General features: G+C 45.5%; 1 protein-coding gene across 2 annotated transcripts in view; it reads right to left on the bottom strand.

Annotated features, from left to right (window-relative positions):
• Positions 1-26,794, bottom strand: part of FAF1 (Fas associated factor 1) — a 1,413,415-nt gene that overhangs the window by 1,108,100 nt on the left and 278,521 nt on the right. For both annotated transcript variants that reach the window (XM_069232690.1, XM_069232691.1), the window contains exon 5: positions 20,613-20,704. In XM_069232690.1, coding sequence (XP_069088791.1) covers positions 20,613-20,704 — 92 coding nt within the window. The remainder of the gene's footprint in view (positions 1-20,612; positions 20,705-26,794) is intronic.

The raw sequence follows: 26,794 nt of genomic DNA, 5'->3' as shown, positions 1-26,794 counted from the left end.
GATACAGTTAGGCATCACACAGGGAACACATACAGGGCATACACTATGAGCACTGGGGTCCTACCTAGCAGGATCCCAGTGACACAAGGGCAAAAACAAACATACATACAGTGAAAATGGGGGTAACATGCCAGGCAAGATGGTACTTTCCTACACAACCCCCACCCCAAACGAAGGACAATAAGACTAGCATTGTCCAGATGAGTCTTCATTGTCTAAGTGGAAATATCTGGAGAGTCCATCCGCATTGGAGTGGGTACTCCCAGGTCTATGTTCCATTGTATAGTCCATTCCCTGTAGAGATATGGACCACCTCAACAATTTAGGGTTTTCACCTTTCATTTGTTTTAGCCAAAGTAGAGTTTTGTGGTCTGTCTGAATAATAAAGTGAGTACCAAACAGGTATGGTACCAACTTTTTCAGTGCCCAGACCACATCAAAGGCCTCCCTCTCTATGGCAGACCAACACTTTTCCCTAGGGGCCAACCTTCTGCTGATAAAAGCAACTGGTTGATCCTGGCCCTCAGAATTGAGTTGTGATAAGACTGCCCCTACCCCTAATTCAGATGCATCAGTTTGAACAATGAATTTCTTGGATGGGCTTTTTAGGACAGGTGCAGAGCACATGGCCTGTTTGAGCTCCTCAAAAGCTTTCTGACAGCTAGCTGTCCATAACACCTTCTTAGGAATTTTCTTGCTAGTGAGATCATTAAGAGAGGCTGCTATGGAGCCATCATTCTTGATGAATCTCCTATAGTACCCTATAAGGCCTAAAAAGGCTCTCACCTGGGTCTGAGTTGTACGGGGAACCCAATCTATAATAGTTTGGATTTTCCCCTGTAGTGGTGCAATCTGTTCTCCACCAACCAGGTGGCCCAGATAAACCACTTTCCCCTGCCCTATCTGGCACTTTGAGGCCTTGATAGGGAGGCCTGCCTTTTGCAGGGCCTCCAAAACTTTCCATAGGTGGACCAGGTGATCATCCCAGCTGGAGCTAAAGACAGCTATATCATCTAGATATGCTGCACTGAAAGCCTACATCCCTTGCAGGACTGTATTCACCAACCTCTGAAAAGTGGCAGGTGCATTTTTCAAACCAAAGGGCATTACTGTGAATTGGTAGTGCCCTCCAATGGTAGAAAATGCAGTCTTGGATTTAGCATCTTCTGCCAATCTAATCTGCCAATACCCTGCAGTTAGATCAAAAGTGCTAAGCTACTTAGCAGAAGCCAGTGTATCAATAAGCTCATCTGCCCTGGGCATAGGGTGAGCATCAGTTTTGGTTACCTGACTGAGTCCTCTGTAATCTACACAAAACCTCATCTACCTCTTTCCATCTTTGGTGTGAGGTTTTGGTACAAGCACAACTGGGCTAGCCCAGGGGCTTTCCGAAGGTTCAATCACCCCTAAGTCCAGCATTTTCTGCACCTCTTGTTTAATGCAGTCCCTGACATGGTCAGGCTGCCTATAAATTGTACTTTTGACAGGCAGGCTATCTCCAGTATCAATTGTATGCTCACACCAGGATGTTGTACCTGGTACAAGTGAAAAGAGGTCTGAAAATTGGCTTAAGAGATTGATGCAGTTGTCTTTCTGTTCTGCAGTCAGACAATCTGCTAAGACTACTCCCTCCACCAAGGCATCTGCTTCAGTGGTGGAGAAGAGATCAGGGTGAGGGTCACTCTCTTCGTCCTGTCCATCATCTGTTGCCATGAGCACAGTGAGATCAGCCCTGTCATAGTAGGGTTTCAGGCGATTGACATGAATCACCCTAAGGGGACTCCTGGCAGTGCCCAGGTCTATCAAGTAGGTAACCTCACCCTTCTTCTCAACAATTAGATGGGGTCCACTCAATTTGTCCTGGAGTGCTCTTAGGGCCACAGGCTCCAATACCCACACCTTCTTTCTTGGTTGGTACTGAGTCAGGACAGCCTTCTGGTCATGCCATTGCTTTTGTAGCTCCTGGTTGGCCTGAAGGTTTTTACTGGCATTTTTCATGTACTCAGCCATTCTGGATCTTAGGCCAAGTACATAGTCTACTATGTCCTGTTTAGGAGCTTTTAAAGGTTGTTCCAAACCCTCCTTCACAAGAGCAAGTGGACCTCTTACAGGGTGCCATATTAGATTTTTTTCTCAGCCATTTTCCACCAATCAGTGACATTTGCACTTTTAGAAAATAGCTCGACCATCCAGAAAGGACACATCTCTGTAGCAGCTTTTCTTCCTCTCATCAACTCAAAAAGATTTTTTTCAGTAACACTATGGAGTGTCGTGCAATATGACCATACCAACTCCTTGACAGCTTTGTCCACATCCATATTGCATCTACAGGTAGGCTATATGCATTCAAGCAGTAGTGTTCAAGTATTTATTTTGTGAGCCGAGACACGTCCACTCAACTGGGTCCCAGGGATAACCGCTGTGTATAGAATCCTGTGATGAGAACGACCAATCTATGACAGTCATGTTCTATGCACAACATCGCCACACTTCCTCAAACAGATCCAGGCCTTAATGCTAATCATTCAGATGGGAGAAATTAAACAGCTACTTATCAAGGCATTATCAAAGACTGATGCACCTGTGATGGTAAGCTCACCTGAGAGTTGCTAGTGCAAGTTAGATCTTTTCAAACCTATGACTGAGGACTGTTGTCAAGGCATAGTTGTGTCCACCATTTCAGGCTCTTCCCTAGAGCTCCTACCACACAGTCTGGAAAAAGTTGGCAGACAAGATAATCCCTCTGATAATGTAGATATACAATCACTCACTACAGTTACGCATTGTACCACTGGCATGGAAAAAGGTCATAGTCACCCCCCCTTTTAACAAAGCCCTTGGCAGACCACTGGTCATCAATAACTAAATCCCTTCCAGTAAAAAATGTAGAATGCTTTGTCAGCAAAAAGCTGTCCCAGTACCTAGAAGACCATAATCTCCTAGAGGAGGAGCAGTTTGGTTTCAGACCTGGGCATCGAACTAAGTCTGCTTTGCTTCTATCTATGGATGAACTCCGGATCAAGGTGGAAAGCAGTAAACAAGCACTTTTGATATTACTCGAGCTATTTGCCACCTTTGATGTGGTTAATCACAAAACACTCTAGCAAACCTAGCCACGAATGCAGTTGATGGTACCGTATTGAACTGGATGTGATCCTACCTGTTAGAGCGTTGCCAGGCGGTTTCTCTGCTTCCCTACTGCTCTGACTTTCAAACATGGAGTTCTTCAGGGCTCGGCACTTAGCCCAATTCTCTTTAACGTTTATATGACGCCACTAGTAACACTCATTAAAACCCACAACATTAAGCTGGTCAACTATGTTGACAACACACAACCGATTCGGTCTACTGAAAGCAAGCAGCAGGATGCTTTATATGCCTTCCACAAGTGCATGAGTGACATTATCAACTGTCTAGACATATACTCCCTTAAATTTAACGATGACAGAACTCAGTTCCGGTGCTGTTCAGATAACAAAATCCCCATGAAACCCCTTCAAATTTCTAGCTACTGCCTACTGATTAAGAGCCGAAACATTCAGACATGGTCTGCAATTTGGGGGCTACATATGACAACAAGTTGTATATGGACAGCCATGTAAACAAAGTTGCAGTCATTTGCTTTGCGCTTCCTCGCGGCCTAAAGGAACTTCTACCACTGTTACAAGATCATGCAACGCCCCCGAATGTGGGCAGCGTATTAGGAAGTAGAATAGACTACTGTAATACTTAACTGTTAGGAGTACCAGACTATCTAATAAAAAGACTATACAGAGCTGAAGCATCAGCTGAACACATGGCATTAAAAAGACCTAGAAGATCATCAGCATTAAATGCAATGAAGGAACATCAGTGGCTACAATTGAAACAGAGGATAGTCTTCAAATCTCTGTGTTAAGTCTTCAAAGCACTTCAGGTCAAGGGCTCTCTGCCCCTACAAAATAAATTAAAAAGATACACCCACAGGAGATATCTTTGCTCAGAAATGGCAAACCTCATATGTATTTCTAAATTCAGTAAGACTAGCCAATGTGGGCGAGCATTTGTCGAGAGTAGTGGCCCAGCTATGGAACAAGTTAGCAGCTACCTTAAGATTGCTATCTGAACTACTGCACTTTAGGAAAGCCCAGAAAACCTGGCTTTTTCCCACGTAACCTGCACCACCCTATTCTTATAATAGCAGCAGCTTTGTTCAGGTAGAGGCCCTCAGTGCCAGGATACCTGTATGGCGATGGTGTGCTTTACAAATGTTATAAATAAATAAATACATAAAAATACACATATACTATTAAAATAATTCCTATGAGTGAACAGGTGCTACAAGTGATGGAGCAGTGTTAGTGCACAATAAGTGCTTAAACCAAACATAAATACAATTCAGTGCGCAAAACATGTAATTGTCTTAACCATACGCACATAATGTCAAAGGTAGAATTCAAACAAAATAGTAGTTTACAGATTTCTCAGTGTCCAGCATCCAAGAACAAGTTACTTACTTTTCCTTATCTTTGAATTCTCCCCAGGCGTCAGTCAGACTGGATCCGGAAGATTTTTGTGAGCTGTTCCCCTGTGCGCCATTAGGTGGCGCCAATCAGCTCCGCTTCAGTGATCTCCATGGTCCAATCTAGATATGACGTTGCATTTCCTATATAGGCCCCACCCCAGAGCGCTGATGTCAGTTTCTTTTCACAACTCGCGCTAGAAGCGCAGAGCCATAAAGAGACTGACTACTGGTGCATCAAAACTAAGGCCCCAAAAGGTGAGCCCCTGCCCCTAGAAATCAGTTCCCACAGCGGGGAGGATGGGTGGGTCGGTAAGTAATCTGCAGGTAGATATTGGCTCTACCAAATAAGGGGTTACCGAAGGTTAGTAACTTGTTCATCTGATAGAGTCTTAGTTGCAGATTCCTCACTTTTGAATTCATACCCAAGTACTACCATCTCCTGAGACGGGTCTGTGAACTAACTTCATTCTAGAAAGTCCTGCAGGACCGAGCGGGCAAAGTACCTGTCCCTATGGACCTGACTGTTCAAGCAGTAGTGTTTGGTAAACGTGTAGAGATGCCCACGCTGCTGCCTGACAGATGCCCAGGACTGGAACACTGCATGCTAACGTAATGGTCACACCTTTAGCTCGGGTAGAATGAGCATGCAAACCCTCGGGTTGCTTTTTGGTCAGTGCGTAACAGATCTTGATGCAGAGTATGACCCATCTGGAGATGATCTGCTTCTGCACTACCGGACCTTTCTTCGTCCCCACATTTTCAACAGAGTTTATCATCCATCTGGAACTCTTTTGTACCATCAAGGTAGAATGTCAACGCTCTTTTTGGGTCCAGGCGGTGGAGTTTCTCCTCTTCCTTAGCAGGATGTGGAGGTGCTTAATGCAAGGTGATGGATTAGCCTACATGAAAGGCGTAACCACCTTTGGCAAAAAGGAGGCCCTAGTGCGAAGTACCACTTTATCAACATAGATGGAAGGGTAGGGAGACTTAGATGACAACACCTGCAGCTCACTCACCCTGCAGGCAGATGTAATGGCTACAAGGAAGGCTGTTTTCAAAGTGAGAAGCCGGAGAGGACAACTGTGGAGAGACTCAAAAGGAGCGCACATCATAAATGTCAAAACCAAATTCAGATCACATTGGGGCATAATGAATGGGCATGGACAAAAAAAAGCGTATAAGACCTTTGAAGAACCTAGGACTTAAACAAGGAAAGTTGATCAGGCAACCTCAGGAAAGCAGAAATAGCAGACAAATAACTTTAAAGGGTCCCCACAGCAAAGCCCTGCTGGGCCAAGGAAAGGATAAACAACAGGACCTCATAGAGAGAGAGGAGGTCAACGGACTTGTCTGCGCACCATGTTACGAACTTCCTTCAATGACAGCCGTATTCTCTTTTGGTAGAGGGATGCCTGGCTGCCAGGATTATATTACAGACGTCAGGAGGAAGGCAAAAAAAGCAGTCAATTGTCGCTGCTCAATCTTCACGCAAGAATGTGGAGAGTGGACAGGTTCGGCTGCAGAACCCCCCCCCACTACTGTGACAGAAGATCCTCCCAAAGGGGAAGGGGAGTCTGATTGGATGATCGATGGACATGCTCAGCAACTCGGAATATGAGGCTCTCTGTGCCTAGTCCAGAGCCACAAGCATTACTTGGACCCGGTTTTCTTGATCATCTTCAGTACTCTGAGCAGACGTAGTATGGGCGTAAAGGCATACAGGAGGCCAGAGTTCCACTCAAAACGAAAAGCGTCTGATCATTTGCCACCTTGGAAACTCCAACACGCAAAAGTGCTGACATTGTGTGTACTCTGCAAAGGCGAACAGTTCTAACCAAGGATCTTTCCACAGCTGAAAGAGACTTGGCGTCACCTCCAGATGGAGACGCCATTCAAGATCAGAGAGGCATTTGCGGCTGACTTTGTCCGCCCTGGCGTTCAGAGAGCTCGTCAGATGTTTAACCACCAGGGATATGCTCTGCTGTTCCAGTCACGTCCAGAAGCACAGAGCCTCTTGGCAAAGGATCCACGACCCCACCCCACCCTACTTGCTGCAGTACCACATGGCAGTCGAGTTGTCTGTGAACACCTGCACTACCTTTCCCTCGATAGAGGGAAGAAATGCCTTTAATGCTAGCAGGATCACACAGAGCTCCAACAGGCTGATGTGGAGTCCAGATTCCACCAGAGATAAGATACCTCTGATCTCCACCTCTCCCGGATGGTCATCCCTTCCCAGGAGTAACATCTAACACTACCGTCAGTTCTGGATGGGCAAGGGAGAGGGATTTGTCTCTGACCCAGGTGCGGTCCCGTTAACCACCACTGCAGATCTAGCACAGATTCCTCTGAGATTTGGACCTCGTCTAAGAGATTCCCCTGATGCTGCACCCACTGGAACATCAGGTCCCACTGCAGAGCCTGCATATACTATGGGGCATGTGTCACCAGCGGGATGCAGGAGGCCATGCGGCCCAGAAGCCTCAGAGGCATTCTCACCAAAATCCAGGGTACAACCTGAAACATTGGTATCATAGCCTGAATATCCTGGATGTGCTGCTCGGGAGGATAAGTCCAAAACTCCAGTGTATCCAGAACAGCTATCATGAAAGGGAGCGTCTCAGAGGGAGTCAGGTGTGACTTCAGCACATTTATAGTGAACCCCAGTGAATGCAGGAGATCTGCCGTGGTCTGTAGGTGGGAGATGACAGCCTGAGGTGAGCCTGTCTTGAACAGTCAGTCGTCAAGATAGGGGATGACTGAAACCCCTGATCTACGCAAATGAGCTGCGACCACCGCCATCACCTTGGTGAACACCCGAAGGGTGCTGGTAAGGCAAAAGGGGAGCACGGTTAACTGAAAGTGCTCATGGCCCACCATGAACCATAAGTAATGTATGTGGGCAGGCAGGATGGAAATACAGAAATAAGCATCCTACAAGGCCAACGCTACCATCCAGTCTTCCTGGGTCCAGGGCAGATAGAACCTGAGCCAGAGTGAGCATCTTAAAACTTCTCCTTTTTCAGGAAGAGATTAAATGACCAAAGGTCTAGGATAGGGCAGAGGCCCTAGTCCTTTTTGGGTACCAGAAAGAAGCAGAAATAGCAACCACAACCTACTTCTCACAAGTGAACCCTATTCTATAGCTCCCTTGGGCAAGAGAGCTGTAACTTCCTCAGAGAGAAGGAATAAGTGCCACCTGCCTGACATGATGGCTTGCCAGTGTAGCAGGTGATGTTGAATCCTGCTGCCTACTGGCCTATGGTGGGGGAGAGTCAGACTAGGAAGGTTTAGAGGATGCTGCGGGGGAGGGCGGACTGGCCAGACTGTTGCCCACCTGATCCATAAGGTCAGTGGATCCCACACCCTTGGCCACGCAGAGGCTGTCCAGCATGCGCGCTACGGTAGCTGCCCAAGAAAGGACCCAGTTGGAGGCACTTTCTTCAGAATCCTTCAGGATTCAGGGTTGTCCCCAGTCTCCTATATTGTTTAATCTGTATATAGAACCGCTGGCAAGGAAAATTAGGCAGAATTCTATAATTTCCCACTTTAGTTGTAAGGGTTGGGTGAAAAAGGTAGCCTTATATGCAGATGATCTCTTAGTACATACTGATGGTCTATGGACAGCTTTTCTGGCATTATAACACATGGCAGATAATTTCAACAGAGTATCAGGGTATCGGGGAAATGCCAAGAAGACAGGGATAATGGCTTGGAATCTGAAGAAAGACTTGCCCCAAGGAAAGAAGGAAATGAGATATTTAGGTATGACAATTATACATGACATTGAGCACTTAGCAGAGATGAATCAAAAAACACTATTGGGAGAATGCAATAAAATAATGCAAAGATGGGCACACATTCCCCTGACAATTTTGGGGAGGGTCAACTTGATTAAGATGACAATTTCTCATAAGTGGAACTTTCTGTTTAACACCATTCCACTTTTAATGCATAAAGGGTATCTGGATAAAATTCAACAGGCCATAAATTATTTTATATGGGGATTGAGAGGCCCTAGGATCTCTTGGAAAAAGCTGCGCAGAAGAAGGGAGAAGGGAGGCCTGGCCTTTCCAGATTTAAGATACTACGCTTGGGTATTTAAAAAATCAAGGATGCTATATATGTCTCCAGACTCTACAACAATCGGTGTTATGTTTAAGGCCATGGTAACGACTGTAAGATGGGCAACTAGGCACTTTATACACAAATTTGGTGATCCGAAATTCTTCAAAAAGGGTAAACTGAAGATACTGCAAGATCTTGCTAAGAGTTGGTATCAGCTAAGATTAACAGCGAAAGTTAGTTATTATAGTCAAACTGCTCCCATCTGGGATTCCCCAGGCACACCAGAATGCCTTGAAGATGCACTTGCGTTGCCAATCAGAAAGGCTGTTATAGATGTCTGGGGGGACCTCTTTAGAGAAGGAGTTCTACTCCCATGTGAAGTGCTAATAGAGAAAACTGGGGGGGACCCGGTCCAAGCTGAAGTATCTGCAGATAAAAGGATGGTCACGAAGTATTAGGGGAAATTTGGGTTCAGCAAACTTCTTGGAAGATAGTTTGCCTGTGTTCTCATCTTCCTCAAAGAAGACAGCTGGATGGAGCCTTTCATCTGCCAACAGCTCTTTGGAGAGAGCTTATGTCTGAGAAGATGGTGCAAAGATGGTGGGAAACATCATTGTGTACTTAGTTTGAAGTAGCAACACCTGCTTCACAGAAGAAAAATCATCTCTTCTCCAAATATAGGGCTTACATCTCGCCTGCTAAGCTTACCAAAATAAAAAAGGAGGTAGTAGAATGCCCTAAATGTGGCTAGGTGAGTGCAACAGATGCTCATATGTTTTTGGAGTGTCCAGGCATCCACTTGTTTTGGGAGGAAGTATGTATGACTCTCTCAGGAATATTAGGGCGAGAAACTGCAGAAACCCTCTCCTTGATTATATGAGGCAATCGCAAGAATTGGAATTAAGGTGTAGAGGAGGGAGCAGAAGTAAGAAAAACCTTCTATGCTATTTTATTAGCTAGAAGAGAACTTTGCAGGAAATGGATAGCTGGAACCCCCCCCCCCCCCCCCCCCTCCTCCGAACCCCACCCCACACCCGCCAATGCATCTAGAGTGGCTTAATGCTCTCTTTCATACCTCAAAAATGGATTTTGAGGTAGGAGGCTCTAAGAAGAAAAAGGAGATTCTTTGGGCCCTTCTGGTAGAGTGGAGAGGTAGTCAAAGAGTTGTGTCTTGACCAGATATTGGCGCAAGATCTTGAGATAGGATTTGAGGGCAAGGAAGACCAGAAGTCCAATGTTTATACACCCTTTTTCCTTCTCGCCGGCCAGTTGGTGTTTTTTTGCCGACTAAGGGAAGGCTGGGTGAGAGATTAATGGAACCCCTGGCATAAGCTATCTCTACTTATGAGAGGGTGCGAAAGGTTAAGTAATGGAGTTAGCTTGGAGGCTGAGGTGAATGAGGACCAAAAAAAAAAAAATGAATGCCTGGTCTTCTAATGTATCTAGGGTTGCTCCCACAACATTTATCCTTGTTGAAGGAGAGATTGTTTTTAATAACTGATTGTTAGTCCCACTGATTGCAACATCTGCAGGCATGCTGTTGTAGCTTTCGACACCTGTTGGGCAGATGGAGCTTTTATTAGCCAGATGGCAAGGTATGGAAATACCTGGAGGCCGTTTTGTCGTAAGTGACCTGCCACTTGGGCGAGACAATTTGTGAAAATCTGAGGGGCTGACTCGAACCAAATGGGAACTGTGAAACTCAGAAATTTACGGTGTTTTGGATAGACAGGGACATGAAATGGGCATCCTGCAAATCTAGGCTCGTCATGAAGTTGCAGGATTTTGTGATTAAGGAGTTGCAGGATTTCTTGGAGGGTGATTATACGAAAAGATTACTTATTCAGGTACTTGTTCAGTTTCCTGAGATCTGGAGTGGGGCGACATTCTTCTGATCTCTACATAACCAGGGAAAAACAAGAATAGCATTCCTTTTTGAGAGTGTGGGCTCTTTTCTATGGCAAACTTGCTTAGCATAGCAAGCATTTCCTTGCAAAGAAGTTGGAGATGGGCTAGAGGTGCTCGTTTTGGCCGTGTGATAAGTGGAATTTGGGTGAGCTCTGGGGTATGGTCATATGTGACGAGATCCAGGACCCATCTGTCCATTGTGATTTTCCACCATTGAGAATATTTTGAGATCCTCGCTCCCACAAGGTGTTGTGTTGTAATAGATGTAACCGCCATTATAACACAGTCACTGCTTCCTGATAGTGCCTTGGGCTAGATCTGATTGCTTCCTCCTTGACGTCTACTTAGAGTAGGCCGCTGCTAGTGAAGTTTGATGTGATTTGTGTTGCTGGAAGGTAGACCGAGAGGGTTGGTGTGAGAAAGTAGCCTCTTTCTAGCCTTGTTACCGCCACTTTTGGCCTGTTTGGGAGTATATGTCAGGGTGTTTTCACTGTCTCACTGGGATCCTGCTAGCCAGGGCCCAGTGCTCATAGTGAAGACCCTATGTTTTCAGTATGGTTGTTATGTGTCACTGGGACCCTGCTAGTCAGGACCCCAGTGCTCATATGTTTGTGGCCTATATGTATGTGTTCCCTGTGTGATGCCTAACTGTCTCACTGAGGCTCTGTTAACCAGAACCTCAGTGGTTATGCTCTCTCTGTATACCAAAATTATCACTAACAGGCTAGTGACCAATTTCACCAATTCACATTGGCATACTGGAACACCCTTATAATTCCCTAGTATATGGTACTGAGGTACCCAGGGTATTGGGGTTCCAGGAGATCCCTATGGGCTGCAGCATTTCTCTTGCCACCCATAGGGAGCTCTGACAATTCTTACACAGGCCTGCCACTGCAGCCTGAGTGAAATAACGTCCACGTTATTTCACAGCCATTTACCACTGCACTTAAGTAACTTATAAGTCACCTATATGTCTAACCTTCACCTGGTGAAGGGATGGTGCCAAGTTACTTAGTGTGTGGGCACCCTGGCACTAGCCAAGGTGCCCCCACATCGTTCAGGGCAAATTCCCCGGACTTTGTGAGGGCGGGGACACCATTACACGCGTGCACTATACGTAGGTCACTACCTATGTATGGCGTCACAATGGTAACTCCGAACATGGCCATGTAACATGTCTAAGATCATGGAATTGTCACGCCAATGCCATTCTGGGATTGGGGAGACAATTCCATGATCCCCCGAGTCTCTAGCACAGACCCGGGTACTGCCAAACTACCTTTCCTGGGGTTTCACTGCAGCTGCTGCCAACCCCTCAGATGGGTTTCTGCCCTCCTGGGGTCCAGCCAGGCTTGGCCCAGGAAGGCAGAACAAAGGACTTCCTCAGAGAGAGGGTGTTACACCCTCTCCCTTTGGAAAAAGGTGTCAGGGCTGGGGAGGAGTAGCCTCCCCCAGCCTCTGGAAATGCTTTGATGGGCACAGATGGTGCCCATCTCTCCATAAGCCAGTCTACACCGGTTCAGGGATCCCCCAGCCCTGCTCTGGCGCGACACTGGACAAAGGAAAGGGGAGTGACCACTCCCCTGACCTGCACCTCCCAGAGGAGGTGCCCAGAGCTCCTCCAGTGTGCTCCAGACCTCTGCCATCTTGGAAACAGAGGTGTTGCTGGCACACTGGACTGCTCTGAGTGGCCAGTGCCATCAGGTGACGTCAGAGACTCCTTCTGATAGGCTCTTACCTGTGTTGCTAGCCTATCCTCCTCCTTTTCTGGCTATTTAGGGTCTCTGCTTTGTGGAATTCTTTAGATAACGAATGCAAGAGCTCATCAGAGTTCCTCTGCATCTCTCTCTTCACCTCCTGCCAAAGGATCGACCGCTGACTGTTCAGGACGCCTGCAAAAACACAACAAATTAGCAAAGACGACTACTGCAACCTTGTATCGCTGATCCTGCCGCTTTCTCGCCTGTTTCCAGGTGGTGCATGCTCTGGGGGTAGCCTGCCTCCTTCTTGCACCAGGAGCTCTGAAGAAATCTCCTGTGGGTCGACGGAATCTTCCCCCTGCAACCGCAGGCACCAAAAGACTGCATCACCGGTCCTCTGGGTCCCCTCTCAGCAAGACGAGCGTGGTCCCTGGAACTCAGCAACTCTGTCCAAGTGACTCCCACAGTCATGTGACTCTTCAGTCCAAGTTTGGTGGAGGTAAGTCCTTGCCTCCCACGCTAGACTGCATTGCTGGGTACCGCGTGATTTGCAGCTGCTCCGGCTCCTGTGCACTCTTCCAGGATTTCCTTCATACACAGCCAAGCCTGGGTCCCCGACACTCTAACCTGCAGTGCACAAGCTCCTGAGTTGTCCTCCAGCGTCGTGGGACTCCCTTTTGTGTCTTCGGGTGAGCTCCGGTTCACTCCTCTTCTAAGTGCCTGTTCCGGTACTTCTGCGGGTGCTGCCTGATTCTGTGAGGGCTCCCTGACTTGCTGGGCGCCCCCTCTGTCTCCTCATCCAAGTGGCGACATCCTGGTCCCTCCTGGGCCACAGCAGCATTCAAAAACCCTAACCGCGACCCTTTCAGCCAGCAAGGCTTGTTTGCGTTCTTTCTGCGTGGGAACACCTCTGCAAGCTTCTTCACGACGTGGGACATCCATCCTCCAAAGGGGAAGTTTCTAGCCCTCTTCGTCCTTGCAGAATCCACAGCTTCTACCATCCGGTGGCAGCTTCTTTGCACCCTCAGCTGGCATTTCCTGGGCATCTGCCCACTCTCGACTTTGTCGCGACTCTTGGACTTGGTCCCCTTGTTCCACAGGTACTCTCGTCCAGAAATCCACTTTGGTTGCATTGCTGGTGTTGGTCTTCCTTGCAGAATTCCCCTATCACGACTTCTGTGCTCTCTGGGGAACATAGGTGCACTTTACACCTACTTTTCAGGGTCTTGGGGTGGGCTATTTTTCTAACCCTCACTGTTTTCTTACAGTCCCAGCGACCCTCTACAAGCTCACATAGGTTTGGGGTCCATTCGTGGTTCGCATTCCACTTTTGGAGTATATGGTTTGTGTTGCCCCTATACCTATGTGCTCCTATTGCAATTTACTGTAACTTTACACTGCTTGCATTACTTCCTTTTGCTATTACTGCATATTTTTGGTATTGTGTACATATATCTTGTGTATATTTGGCATCCTCATACTGAGGGTACTCACTAAGATACTTTTGGCATATTGTCATAAAAATAAAGTACCTTTATTTTTAGTATATCTGTGTATTGTGTTTTCTTATGATATTGTGCATATGACACCAGTGGTATAGTAGGAGCTTTGCATGTCTCCTAGTTCAGCCTAAGCTGCTCTGCTATAGCTACCTTCTATCAGCCTAAGCTGCTAGAAACACCTCTTCTATACTAATAAGGGATAACTGGACCTGGTACAGAGTGTAAGTACCCCTTGGTACCCACTACGAGCCAGGCCAGCCTCCTACAGTTGGTATGGCTGGTATCGCTGGTATCCTCCCCCATAGGAATAGGCACCTCTACCACGCACCACACTTAGAGGTGTTCCAAGGAACTGTAGGTTGCCTAAGAATCTAGCAGTGTCCTTAATTGTTTGCAAGGCATGATCAACAGGTTTGCCAAACAAGGTGTCCTCGTCGCATGGTATATACAAGATCTTGGTTTGGACTTCAGGCAGAAACATGGTAGCTTTCAACCAACCTTGGCATCTAAGCACTGCCGATCCTGCAAGCTGTTGGAAACCTAGGGGGGAGATGTCCATGGCACAGTCTATGATTGCCAATGCTGAATGCTCACCCTCCTACAGAATCTTTCCTGCTTCAGTTTTTTTGTCATCTGGCAAAAATTCCAGATATGTGGCAATGGCCGACCACATTTGGTGGCCATATCTGCCCAAGATTGCTAACAAATTTGCTGGGCAGACAGTTGTGCCTGATATGAGTGAGAACTGTTTACCAGTGTTACCAAGGCGTCTACCTTTCTTGTCAGGTGGTGTTGAAATTGGTGTAGACTGATTCTTAGACCAGCGCTGAGCAGCATGGGTAATGACAGTATTCAGTTTTGGATGTCCTATCACACATGCCAGTGAGTCTTCAGGGGCATTATATTTTTTGTCACTTCTTGGCAGAATCGCTGTAACTGTGCTGGAGTTCCCATTATTTTTAATCCTTCCTTCCATACATAGTCCACTATGAGGACTACTCTTACTGTCTTCCTAGATTGTTCTTTAAAATCATATATGAATCAATCCAACTGTTTTATGGTGATAGGAAGCTGAAAACGCTTGGCTGCTCTTTCCATGAACGCATGGAAACCACCATGAGCCTCTCGTAGTGAATCCACAGGTTGTGGTTCAGGAGGAGAAGGTGTAGGGACGAGGTAGTCCTTCCATTCATTGGCAACAGATTGAGTATCTTGAATTTTATCCTCCTATAATCATCTGAGGAGGATGGGTCATCTCAAGAAGGCATAGCAATGCTTGACACTGAGGTCATTCTCAGAGTCGCAGGAGGTGGCATAGGTATAGGCGATTTAGGTGCAGGAGGTGGTGGATGCATTGGTGACGACGGTGTTCTTGCCGATGTAGGAAAATGTTTGTAGTAATCCCGAAACATGCCCTGTAAATCCTGTACCAGGGTTATGGGAACCTGAAGCATGCCTCCAGGTGCTGCTGGAGGAGCAAAATGATGAAAGCGCTCCCGATATTGCCTTGGCTGTCTCGGATACGTTTGCTCATAGTATTATTCTTTGTTCTCATCATCCTGGGATTTGACATAGAGCTCTGATAGACTATGAGCAGTTCTAAAAGGCCCATCATCATCCTCATCAGAGTCATCCATATCCAACAAGTGGCTTGTGGAAAGAGGGACATTACAGGAAGAGGTATGCTCTGGGCACAAAATATCCTGTGCAATTTGGTCCCTCATTGATTATGTAGTTTTCAAATCCAGCTGAGAATTAACACAGGGGTTTCTTTGCCTTCATTGCTGCCGACAAAGATGACTTTTCCCATGGATACGCTATTGACGATCTCTTTGACAAAATCTTTGTTGGTATTGTAGTTAACGACAGCAGTGTGGGTGTCGACAGTGTTGCCGTTGATGAAATGGTAATGAACAACGAGGTTGTTGTTCATGGCACGGTCGTCGTTGCTGACGAAGTCGTCTACAAGGTGATCATTGTAGACTGAGTGATGGTAGATGATGTAGATCTCATTGTCAATGTTTTTACTCGGATTGCTGTTAACAATGGTTTTGAGGGTATTACATTAGTTCACAAGGTTTTCAGCTTAAACTTGACTTTGAGGATAATTTTCTAGGCTCTAAAATCAAGGCTGGAGATTGAGTGGCAGGTTCAGATCTTGCCTCAGAAGGAGGTCTGTCACTTTCTTCCTTATGACAGGTACTGGTGGAAGAGCCATGATGTGTCTTTTTAAAGGCTTTTCCTTGTTCCTCAGGTGACCCTTGTCATGACCTCTCTATTGTTCTTGGCTTTTCTTGTGAGGTAGGAGAACCCTCACTGTCCTCTTCGTCAAAAATGGCAGTCGTTTTCACCTTACGTTTCTGAAGCTAGAGTAATAGCCTCTCCTCTCTAGCCTTGAGAGTTTTTGAGGAAAAACTTCTACTAATCTTGCAGTCCTCTCCCTTGTGGGCAGGGTGAAGGCAGTAAACACACTCCTTTTGAGGGTCTTCCAATGCAGCCTCGTCTTCCCACAGGTCCCAAAAGGTCCTTTCTTCAAGGATTCTGACATGTTGCATAGCAATAGATCAGAAGTAATCTGGATAAGCTAAATGTAGATACTGGCTGAAGAGCTGAGCAGAGCTCAGAAAGACTTCCTATCTCACAACATGCAGTAGAAAATATGAGGGATATTGCCTCTGCTGGGCGTGTTCTAAAGGGTTCTACTGCCTGATTGGCTGGAGTTTGGTTCTTTATAAATGATGCAGATAAGCTATAAAAATCTTTTGCCATTGTGAGCTATGTATACTACTTCCACTGCTTTGGAATGTAATGTGGGATTCCCACTTCTATAATGGGAATGATTCAAGCATGTGATTTTATGACGGATCAAAAACTGGAGTATCCTAAGTTCTCTGTTGTAGTCTTCTACAGAGATGTAAAACGTGACGGATTCACAACTGTGGCAGAGGTTGTGCAAGCTTTCATACCCACAGCATCCATTTCAGTTTGCTTTCTTTCTACGGGAAGAATATATAAGATAGATCAAGCTGCATTTTAGTGCATCCAAGCTGTAGACACTATGAGAGAGCCTGGAGGTGATGTATATTCCTAACGATGAAGGGGTCAGAGCCTGGAGAAATTCTTACCCTCCTCTTCTGACCATGGTGGTGCCCATGTCGCTTCTTGAGTCGCATATATTCTGGTTCTTGGAGCATGTCGAGGCCTTCCCGATCATGACATTCTCACTTAGCGTCTCTTAATAGAGGTTCAGATGATCGATGTCAAAGGTTTTAGAACCTCTTCATTGTATTTCATTCCTGACGAGGGCATCAGTGACCAAGAGAGATCCTCCTGTGAGCTCTGCAAGGCCAAGAGGCTGGATGGCAACACCTTTTAAAAAGCTGAATTTCTGGAGGCGTATCTTTCTCGTTTTGCCTTTTCTAGAAGAGCTCTCACCAATTGCAGTAGCCGAAGATGAGCTGCAACAGCCAGGAGGTCAAACGGGTTAATTTCCTTACAGTTGCCTCTATATACTATATAACCTCGTGTAATTCTAATATTTTAGTGCCTACTGCTACTCCAACTCTTTATCTTACTTTTCCAAGACAACTTAATAACGGTAAGCTGAAGAGGAAAAGTAGTTTTAGTCATCCAAATTCCAAAGTAGACAAACCTGCCAGGATCACAATTTTCGTTGCTTAGGTGAAAGTCTTATAGGTCATGAAGATTCAGGAAACTTACTTTTCCTAGAAGTGATACCTTCTCCTCCAACATTGGTGCACTTTGTGCCAGATCACCAGAATGTCCATCTTGCAGAGTTTCTCCAGGAAATTATGTAGTTTGGGCCATAAGATCACCAACAGGGTAGCATGAAAGCTAAACCTTTATGCATTGGCTTCTATTTATGAGACTTAAGCCCTTTTTAGGCACTACTAAGGAAAACATGAGCTATGTCTATGGTAGCTGTAGTTCCAGGGCTACTAGAGCCCACCAAGCATACCTTCTTGACTCTAGCCTCCATTAACCTTGTATATGGATGCCAAGAGTAAAAAACTTGCTTGCCCCTCTGGAGATGTGAACTGCAAGGCTGAATGGCTCAATTCAACTTTGGGTAACTCCCTACCTGCCCCAGATTCACTTAAATGACATCCCCTGGCAGATCCTGAACTTTGTGATAAAGCGAGAATTCCAAGACAAATGACACACATTTTGTTCCTCATTTCTAGGACTGCTTTCCTTCACATGCAGCCCACATTTCGAAAAGAGCCTTCATGGTGTCTCACAAGAAGGTGATGAAAGAAACCGTTCAGGGGAAAAAGGCACTACAGAAACATCTGGAGGGTTATTTTAAACAGTCGAATAAAGCCGAAGAACTCACCAAAAAAAAATCACAGGTTTGTTTGCCAAAATTAGCCTAAAATGTGTTCAGGGATCCTTCTCCGGTGTGTCGTAAAACCAAACTGCCTAATCAACCCTATACTACATGATGAAAAAGCTGACAGCCTTATGAACTTAAAGATTAAGCAAGAGCAGTGAGTGCACTCAGTCTATTGAAAGCTATATTTTCCCTTTATTTTGGGGTTTTAAAAAAACATTATGAACATTGGTGTTTAAGTCTATCATCGTAGTTTTAATATAGCTAATTGGGCTAACTTTTTAATAAGAAAAAAAAACACGAATACTACAAACTGGTCGCTCCTATAGGCATGTTTTCATTGTTAAAATGTTTCTTTACAATGCTATTCCTGGCCACTCCATGTGGATATTATAGAGAATCCCGTCATACAGAATGAGATGTTATAGCTACAGTCTTTTCACATTCTTTGACTTTTCAAAACCAAAATGGGACTCTGCCAGGTCTCAACTGTCTCTCGACTGATCCATCCTGTACAATAACCCACATGTAACTCAGTGAAAGGCCTAGCTGTTCTTTCTGCTCCACAGGCTCGTAGGCTATTGACACGTGTCTTGGGGCCAGGATAGAACTCCTGTGAGGGCTGAAAGCTTTCAATCAATTCAGCCCATACTATGACCTCAGGGAGAAAATGAGCATTAATCTTCAGTGCCAGCAATGATCCTAAAGACGCAATTGTCCTAGCCATTACTAACAATGCAGCCAGACTTTAAGTAAGCATAATTACAGGCATTACTGAAAATCAATGTTGCTAAAAAGTATTAAGGCTTAACATCATGTGACACTGAACTGCAGGAGCTTCAATGGTCTACCATTAGGAAGCATCAATAAACACAAGCAGTGCTTAATATTCGGGCAGGTGGTAATAAGACTGAGTGGTGGCAGTATTATTGAATTGCCCTGGGTAGAAAGGATAATGCTAGGCATTTATAAGCACCAAATTACTAAGGCGTTATCCTTCCACTATTGTCAAAGTCTTTGAAGTTTTTTTTGTGATATATCCTCTCTACTTTGCCCAAGGGAGGTTAGTGGTAATATGTGCCTTAATAAAGAAAGAAAACCTAGGGGCAGTTCACAGCTGCCCACTCTTCTATAACCGTTTAACGAATGAGGTATGTGTGTGGAGTCTTTTATAACATAAACCTAGGTAAAGAGTACAGTGGTAGCACTGAACCATGCTGGGACAACTGACAGTGAGTGGCAGTATTAAGGGGGTGAACATCTAGGGTAAAAAAAAAAAAAACTAGACATGAAAGTGTGATTAACAGGGTGGGCAGGGTTGAGCGAGGAGGTAAGGAAATTACCTACATATGGCATTAATCAAGAAGCTTAATAGTAGATTCTTGTGAACAAAACTCTATTGTTTTCTACACAGTAACACATGGAGACACAGAAGATCGGTTTTCATTTTTTCGGTTCCCATGAACCTTTTGTTCTGTTAATATTGACGTTTTTTCCTGTCATATTGAAAACTGAAATCATTAAAGTTATATGGAACCTGTTTTGAACACCAGTACTATAACATTCTGCAGGCATAAATATGATTAAGGAACAGTCGCAGAGTCGCAGGCGTGTTACTATTAGCAAAAACAAATGTTTTAAAAAGATAATTAAAGTGAAGTACTGATAGTTTAAGTGGGATTAAGCCGTAAACCGCTTTGCCTTTTTCCTAGATTGACCACTGTAATGCCCTTTCTATGGGCATACAAAAAAGTCAGATGAGTAAATTGGAAACACTTCAAAATGCAGTAGCTCGCTTTCTTATGAAGATCCCGAAATAGGCATCAGTCTCTCAAACTACAGAGATGCTACATTGACTTCCAGTCAAAAAAAAGAGTGGCCTTTAAGGTACTCTGCTTGGCAGCACACAAATCCCTTCACAATTCTGGCCCACTATATCTGAGAAAAATATTCTTTGGTATATCCCCAGAAGACCTCTTTGTTCTGGCTCCACCAAATTGATGGCATTGTATAAAATCAGGAAAGCATTCTAAGAAAGCAGAGGTCTTCCTGATGCCACCATTAAATTGTGGAGCATGTTGCCATTGCAACTCAAAGCTCAATCCACTCATCTGCAGTTCAGGAAACAACGTAAAGTCCGGTTCTTTTCATAGGCCCTGCGCACTTAGTACCTCCTCTTTTGTCATCTATGCAGGTTTTTTTTAAACCTTCACTACTTCTGATGCCAGGGCCAGGATGCCCTTGGGCAAACGAGCACTTTACAAAAAATTATCATTATTATTTGGGGCTTTTAAAACGCAGTTTGCTTTGCTTAAAGGAAAGCGGGGCATGTCGAAAAACAAAAATGAAACACTTCATTTCAATTTTTTTTTTAAAGTAGGCAGTGGGACCAGTGCCTGCTCTTAAAAGATATTTTTCAAACATTCTCAAAGTGAATGACATCCCAAGGGCCCACGTGAAATGGTCCTATGTCTAGTGTTCTAAAAAGTGTTTTTAGCACAAATCCCCTCCACCATACACTAAGTCACCATGGCAGCCAATTCCTCTTTATTTAAGACTGTTGTGAAACTTACACTATCTTCTACATCCCCGCTCTTCCAACCTTTTAGCAGCATTTTGGACGCAGGAATCTTCAGCTCGTTTTCTAATATCCGTTTAATTTCACCTGCAAAACATAAAAACAGCTAAAAAGTAAACATTTGAAATCTACATTTTTTATTTAAAATCGTTTACTGCGAAGTGTAACCTCGTTTCACAGTGCCAAGCAAAGTCATTTAGGGTGTAAGATATTCACTGCAGTGAAGGTTTCAACTAAAGTAACATTCTTCAACCGTGGTCGGCATTTTACAGTGTGTTACACAAAATAAGGAAAGTCCTTTGTTAAAGAAAAAGGAAAAAAAGAAAAGACCATTGGAAAACACCCCTCTGATGAATAAGGGAAATTAAAACAGCTTCTAAATTAACAGCGCAGCTCATCATTTCCTGAGCTTAAAGCAAAAAAGGAATTGCTCAGTTCACTGCTAGTAATTTTAACGTGTTATAAGGAATAGAGGTCCCTAACAAGCAACAGAGTGCACTGGGGGCACAATAATAGTGCTCAGGCGATGTTAAATCAACTCTTAAAACCACATTTATTATAGAATACATTAAAAATAGTTGTGTAGATGTATCAACCATGTGGGGATAATGCAGAAGGCCATGCCTCATTGCCAATGCCATCAGTAAGCATCAGTACTAGATTATGGTCGGACATTGTTTTAGCCAGATTGCCCCCCTCCTCGGCAATAGACCCTGCAGATGCGGCCCTATTAAAAAAAAAAAAAAAAAAAAAACAATGTTGTCCGCTATGGATCTTGGCTAGGAAACACAGAATGGACTAAAGGGTGGACCTCCATCAGCTTCACTGCCCTGGACTGCCCGAGAGTGAACCCGCAGGTGGGCAGTCGCACATGCTCCATGGTGAGATTTTTGTATAGACCCTGGGGCCCCGAAAAGCAAAGACTTTGTTTAAGTAAATGAGATACTCATAGCCTGAGACATTGAAGAAGCAGAGACAAGATCTGTGACTCCTATTCAGTCTACTTGCTGCGCCCCAGCCATGGGTGCCAAAAAGTTGAAATGGTGTCTGTAGTTGGGGTGTACACATACTATGGATTGGATGGATTGTCAGTTGCAGGATCATGGCAAGGTAAGGTAGGGAGGGGGTAGTTGGTGGGGAAGTTCACAAAGCATCGGAGTATAATCACAGCAGGGCAAAAGATGGGCGAGAACACCAGGATGTGGGGAAGGGATGGGAGACTAAGGACTTAAAGCTGTCATGACACGTACACCACAAATGACGTTGCGAACGTGGAATGTTAATGGGTTGGATAACAGTGAAGAGAGGCTTAGTGACAAAGGCACTCAATAGGCACAAAACCGACAGTGTTTTTGCAGGAGACTCACCTCCTGGATGGCCAATACCACAACTTAGGGAAAGGGAGGTACACGGTGGCATGCTCCTCACTCTACACTTAGGATTCTTGGGGGGTGGCGATTCTTGTCAGAAGATTGTTGTTCCATGTGTCCCACAGATGGACGGATACTACTAGCTGTTATGTTGCCCTGATGGATGAATTGGAGGGAAGGACCATACTGTTACTAAATGTGTATGCCTCACCAGGAACGCAGATGTTGATGAGTGATAAAATAGGGAATATCCTAACAACTGCACCACTGATTCTTATGATTTTCCGAGGAGGGGGAGATTTCAACCTATGTTCTGGACACACATTTGGATAGGATGAGCTCTAGAAGGGATGTAGAGGCAACACTGCCGAAACTGGCAGGACTTACATGGGCAATGGGGTTATGCCACACCTGCAGGGTCCTAAAGTGGCAGGGGAGGGGATACTTGTACCATTCAAACGCACAACATGCAATCTAGGTTTTTCACCCTGGGAGACACAATACACAAATTCACAGAGGCCCAATACCTAGCGCGGGGGTTAAATGACCACTACCCTTTAAGGGTCTCATATTCCACTAATGGCTCAAGGGTAACCCGGGAATGGAGGATGGAAACCTGGCAGCTCACTAATAAACAGGAACTCAAAGACTGGATAAGGCCACTAAGCTTTGTTTTAAGGAGAACAAATTAACAGTACAGAGCCAGATCACATTACAGGAGGCATACAGGGCCATGATCCGGGGAGTAATTACTTCGGGAGAAGTAGGAGATAGAAGGGAACGACTTAGTAGATTGACTCGCCTGGAAACGCAACTGATGCAGTTAGACATGGAATATGCGGCAAGCCCTACCCCCAACTAAAGAGGGATATAGACCTAACCCAAGAGGACTACCAATTGGTTGCCCGGAAAGAGGTTAAAACAGCGTAGCTTGCTCAGCAAAAGGGCATTTACGAGGCGGGGGATAAGGCAGGCAAACTGTTAGCGTAGATAGGGAGCAAGGAGACGGAGAGACTACATGTGTGCGAGATCCTACTGGAGACTGGGGAATGAGTGAAGGGCACTGAACGCGTGGCAACAGGGTTTGTGGACTACATGGAGTCCTTATATTATACCAAACTCCAGGCCCCAGATGACAAAGTGATGGATTTTGTTAATGATTGCCGGTGCAACACCTACGGCCAGACCAGAAAAAGGATTCGGCGGCTGATATAGTGGAGGAGGTAGCATTAACACTGGGACAAATGCATGCAGACAGAGAGGGCCCCTGGCACAAACAGGTTACCTATACAGTTATTCCGTAAAAAGATCAGACTACTTGCGGGCCCACTACACGCAGCTTAGGTAGCTGCGTTTACATTAGGGGAACTGTCAGAGGATCAGAGAACAGAAAGAGTCATTCTAATCCCTAAAGCTGGGAAGCATTGAGATCGATGTGAGTCATGCGGGCTGATTACACAGAAACAAAAACTTTGGCAAAGGAATTAGCCACAAGACTGCGAGAGGTGATTAATGACCTAGTGCACTCGGATCAAAACGGGTTTATGCCAGGCCATTGGACTAAACTGAATCTACGACGAGTGCATAATACTGCAGCGGTGGAGAGGCTAGGCAAACAGAGGACAAAAGTGTTGATATATGCCAATAAGGCATTTGCCTCAGTGGATTGGCCCTACCTGTTTAGAATTCTAGCTAAAACGGGGTTTGGACCTAAATATATCCGATTGATAGAACGGTTGTATGAAAAACCCAGAGCTAGAGCGAAAATGAACGTCTGTGTATTCCAAGGCTTCCAGGTGAGGGGGGCACCATACAAGGGTGCTCGCTGTCACCAATGCTGTTCATGCTGGTGATAGAGGCGCGGGCAGTATGGGTGCATATAGATGCCCTAATTTGGGGATCGCTGGGAGGTACAGGATGTGCAGATCTTATTTCTTTATACGCAGACAACATCCTATTTTACCTGACGAAAGTAGAGCAATCACTCACTCACCTGAGTGTCATGCTCCAGATTTTCATAGATACTCCGGCTTTCAGGTCAATTGGGAAAAGTCCTTACTGTATCCTGTGGGTGGTTGGGAACAGGTAAGGACATTGCTTCTTCCACTACGTATGCACCCCCGGAGATTCAAGTACTTGGGGATCTTGATCACCAGGAATGTGGCCCCACACTATGAGGCAAATCTGCTGCCCATGGTCCAGCGATTGCAGGGAGATGTGCGGCAATGGTCCGGGCGGGTATGTTTAAGATAGCACTTTCCCGGCTTCTTCATGTTCTTCAAAATTGCTGTATAGAGTCTCAGATAATCTCTTTGCTAAAGTGAACTCAATGGTCAAAAAGCTGCTGTGGGCGGGAGGGGGAACAACCTCAGATCACTATGAAGGCCCTGCAGTGCAGCAAATATGATGGAGGCATAGCCCTGCCGAACACAAAGAAGTACTATGAGGCAGGCGCAGGTTGGAATAGTCAATGACCAGGCTTATTTGGACTGGGATGACCCGGCGTTCCATCTAGACAAGACAGGAATGGGACTCTGGAGCTATCTGCGTGCGTTGCATGGGGGGAAAACTAGATCCGCAGGCTGGTCCCGCAACAAGATATTTGCGAACACTTTGTGCAGACTGCACAGGGAATGAAGTGGGATAAATGGCTAATCCCTAAAACATCACTGTGGAAAGGTACCAGGATGCAAGCGGTGTCCATGCTAGGAGGTTTTTTGGCAAAGGGACGGCAAAGGACTTTTCGCATTGGCGAATACCTGGGACGCAAATGGTGTAGTACTGTTTGAGATCTGTAGAACGAATATGAGATTCTAGAGTCACAGTGGTTGAGGTAGAGATAGCTGAGGGACACGCTCCGGGAGAGCACAACCAGGAAGGAAGAAACTCAGGACGATTCCCCTCTAAAGGGGAGACTTTTGGCTGGCCAAATTGGGAAAAAACATCTCACTCAACTATTGCACTTTAATGAGAAATACACAGGACCCCTTCACAAGGCTGCAGGAACGACGGGAGCAAGACGTGGGGGAGCTGGATGAGGAGGACTGGCAGACAGTGCTTGGATTCCCGGAAGCATCAGCGATAAAGACAAGTTACCAGCTAATCCAACGTAAAGTAGTATACAGGACATACTACACAAGTATCCTACTCCAAAAAATGGGGAAAGCGGACAATGCGCTGTGCTTGTGGGGTTGTGGGCTGGAGCACACATTGCTTACTGCACACTTTGTGGGCCTGTCCAAAAACGCACCTCTTCTGGGAGTAGGTGCGCAAGTCCCTGGAGGATGCAGTTGGGATACCCCTGGACTTGCAGCACAGACTCGCCCTGCTAGTATACAGGGACTGGGAGATAAGCATGGAGCACTGCAAGCTGATGGAAAAAGATTGACAAGGGCAGGGGATGCATGCAAAAAAGGTTTAAAAATGTGGGCGTCTGGGGAACGGCCTGCATGTAACAGATGGGAAGTGAGTTAGAGTAGGAGACACTCCAAGGAGGGGAGCTCACGAGACAGATATTAAGATGTGCTGCGGGGGTCCATGTAAGTCAAGAATCAGGGGTGGGAGGAATGTGAGGCACGACGGCCCGAGAGGTGGTAGCTGTAGGGGACAGTACACAACGGGGATGAGGTATTGAGGAGAGGGTGAGATGGTGCAGGATGAACAACAGCGAGGAGCTATTACTGTTTAGAAAACGAGTACTTTAAGGCAGTTTTTCTCAAGATACATGGAACAACATAGATGAAGCCCAAAGCTGGACTCTGATGTAGAGGTTGATACCGCTAGAGATTGCCCCACTATTTAATGTACACACTTATGATGGGTATGGTGGGATTGAAACCTCAAGCGAGACTGAATGATATGTATTGACACGCTGTAATCGATGCCAAGTTACTTACAAAAATAAAAAATTGTTAAAAATAAAAAAAAATACATGTTGATGCAGAACTGTAAAGTAGGAAGGGGTGAGTAGTATCAATAATTCGGGTAGGTAACTCTCATACACTGCTGTCCACACCCAGCCCACAATCCACTTCACCATTTTTTCCTGCGAGTTTCCATGTGGGTTCTTGTAAGAGAAAAATGTAATCTGGCTTTTTTCACATCTATCACAACACTGAAATCTCTGCCATGCGGGAGAGGCGCAAGCAAGGATGCTGTCCATAGTGGAAGAATGCGGTCTTTATGAACTGCCTGTTATGTGTTTGGGAAGCAGAGTTAAGTCCATTTGCCTGCCATCTAATTGCCCTCTGACATAAACGCAGTGCTCCTCCGTGTCCATTTACAGTTTCTCCATTATGAAGGAAATCTTGGATCTAACCCAAATTAGGACCCCTCTTGCATAGGAGGAAAATATGGTATAAAACAGTTGTGCTGTCTACCTGCGGTGAAGTCTTCCACCCTCTGTTTTATTAGGCTGCGTTTTAAGTGGGAAGACAAAATGGGCACGCATTGTTTCAATATGCGTAGAAATGGTGTCACTTAGCACCGTGCCCCAGTCCCCCAACGCTCCTTGTCAAAAACGTCTACATATCAGTATTTGCCATGATAGTATAGTGGTTAGGTAGGAGACCAGCTCAGCCTGATTTACCATTCCCACACAATGGTGAAAAAGGAAAATATTACCATGCAAGCATCTGTTTGTAGCCTGTAGTGATGTAGATTCCCTTGCTATGCATACTCCTGCCACCTTGTATTGGGCACATTTGGAAGTAGTTTTTCTCCAAAGAAGTCTTCAGAGTCACAAGGTATATATAGTGACTCCTCCTTTAGTTGGCAAGGCACACAGGCACTCACTCCATGTTAGACT

Source organism: Pleurodeles waltl, chromosome 4_2 (assembly GCF_031143425.1).
Source record: "Pleurodeles waltl isolate 20211129_DDA chromosome 4_2, aPleWal1.hap1.20221129, whole genome shotgun sequence".
Lineage (NCBI taxonomy): Eukaryota > Metazoa > Chordata > Amphibia > Caudata > Salamandridae > Pleurodeles > Pleurodeles waltl.
The sequence above is the reverse complement of the archived record's forward strand: the minus strand, read 5'-3'. Positions and strand labels throughout refer to the sequence as shown.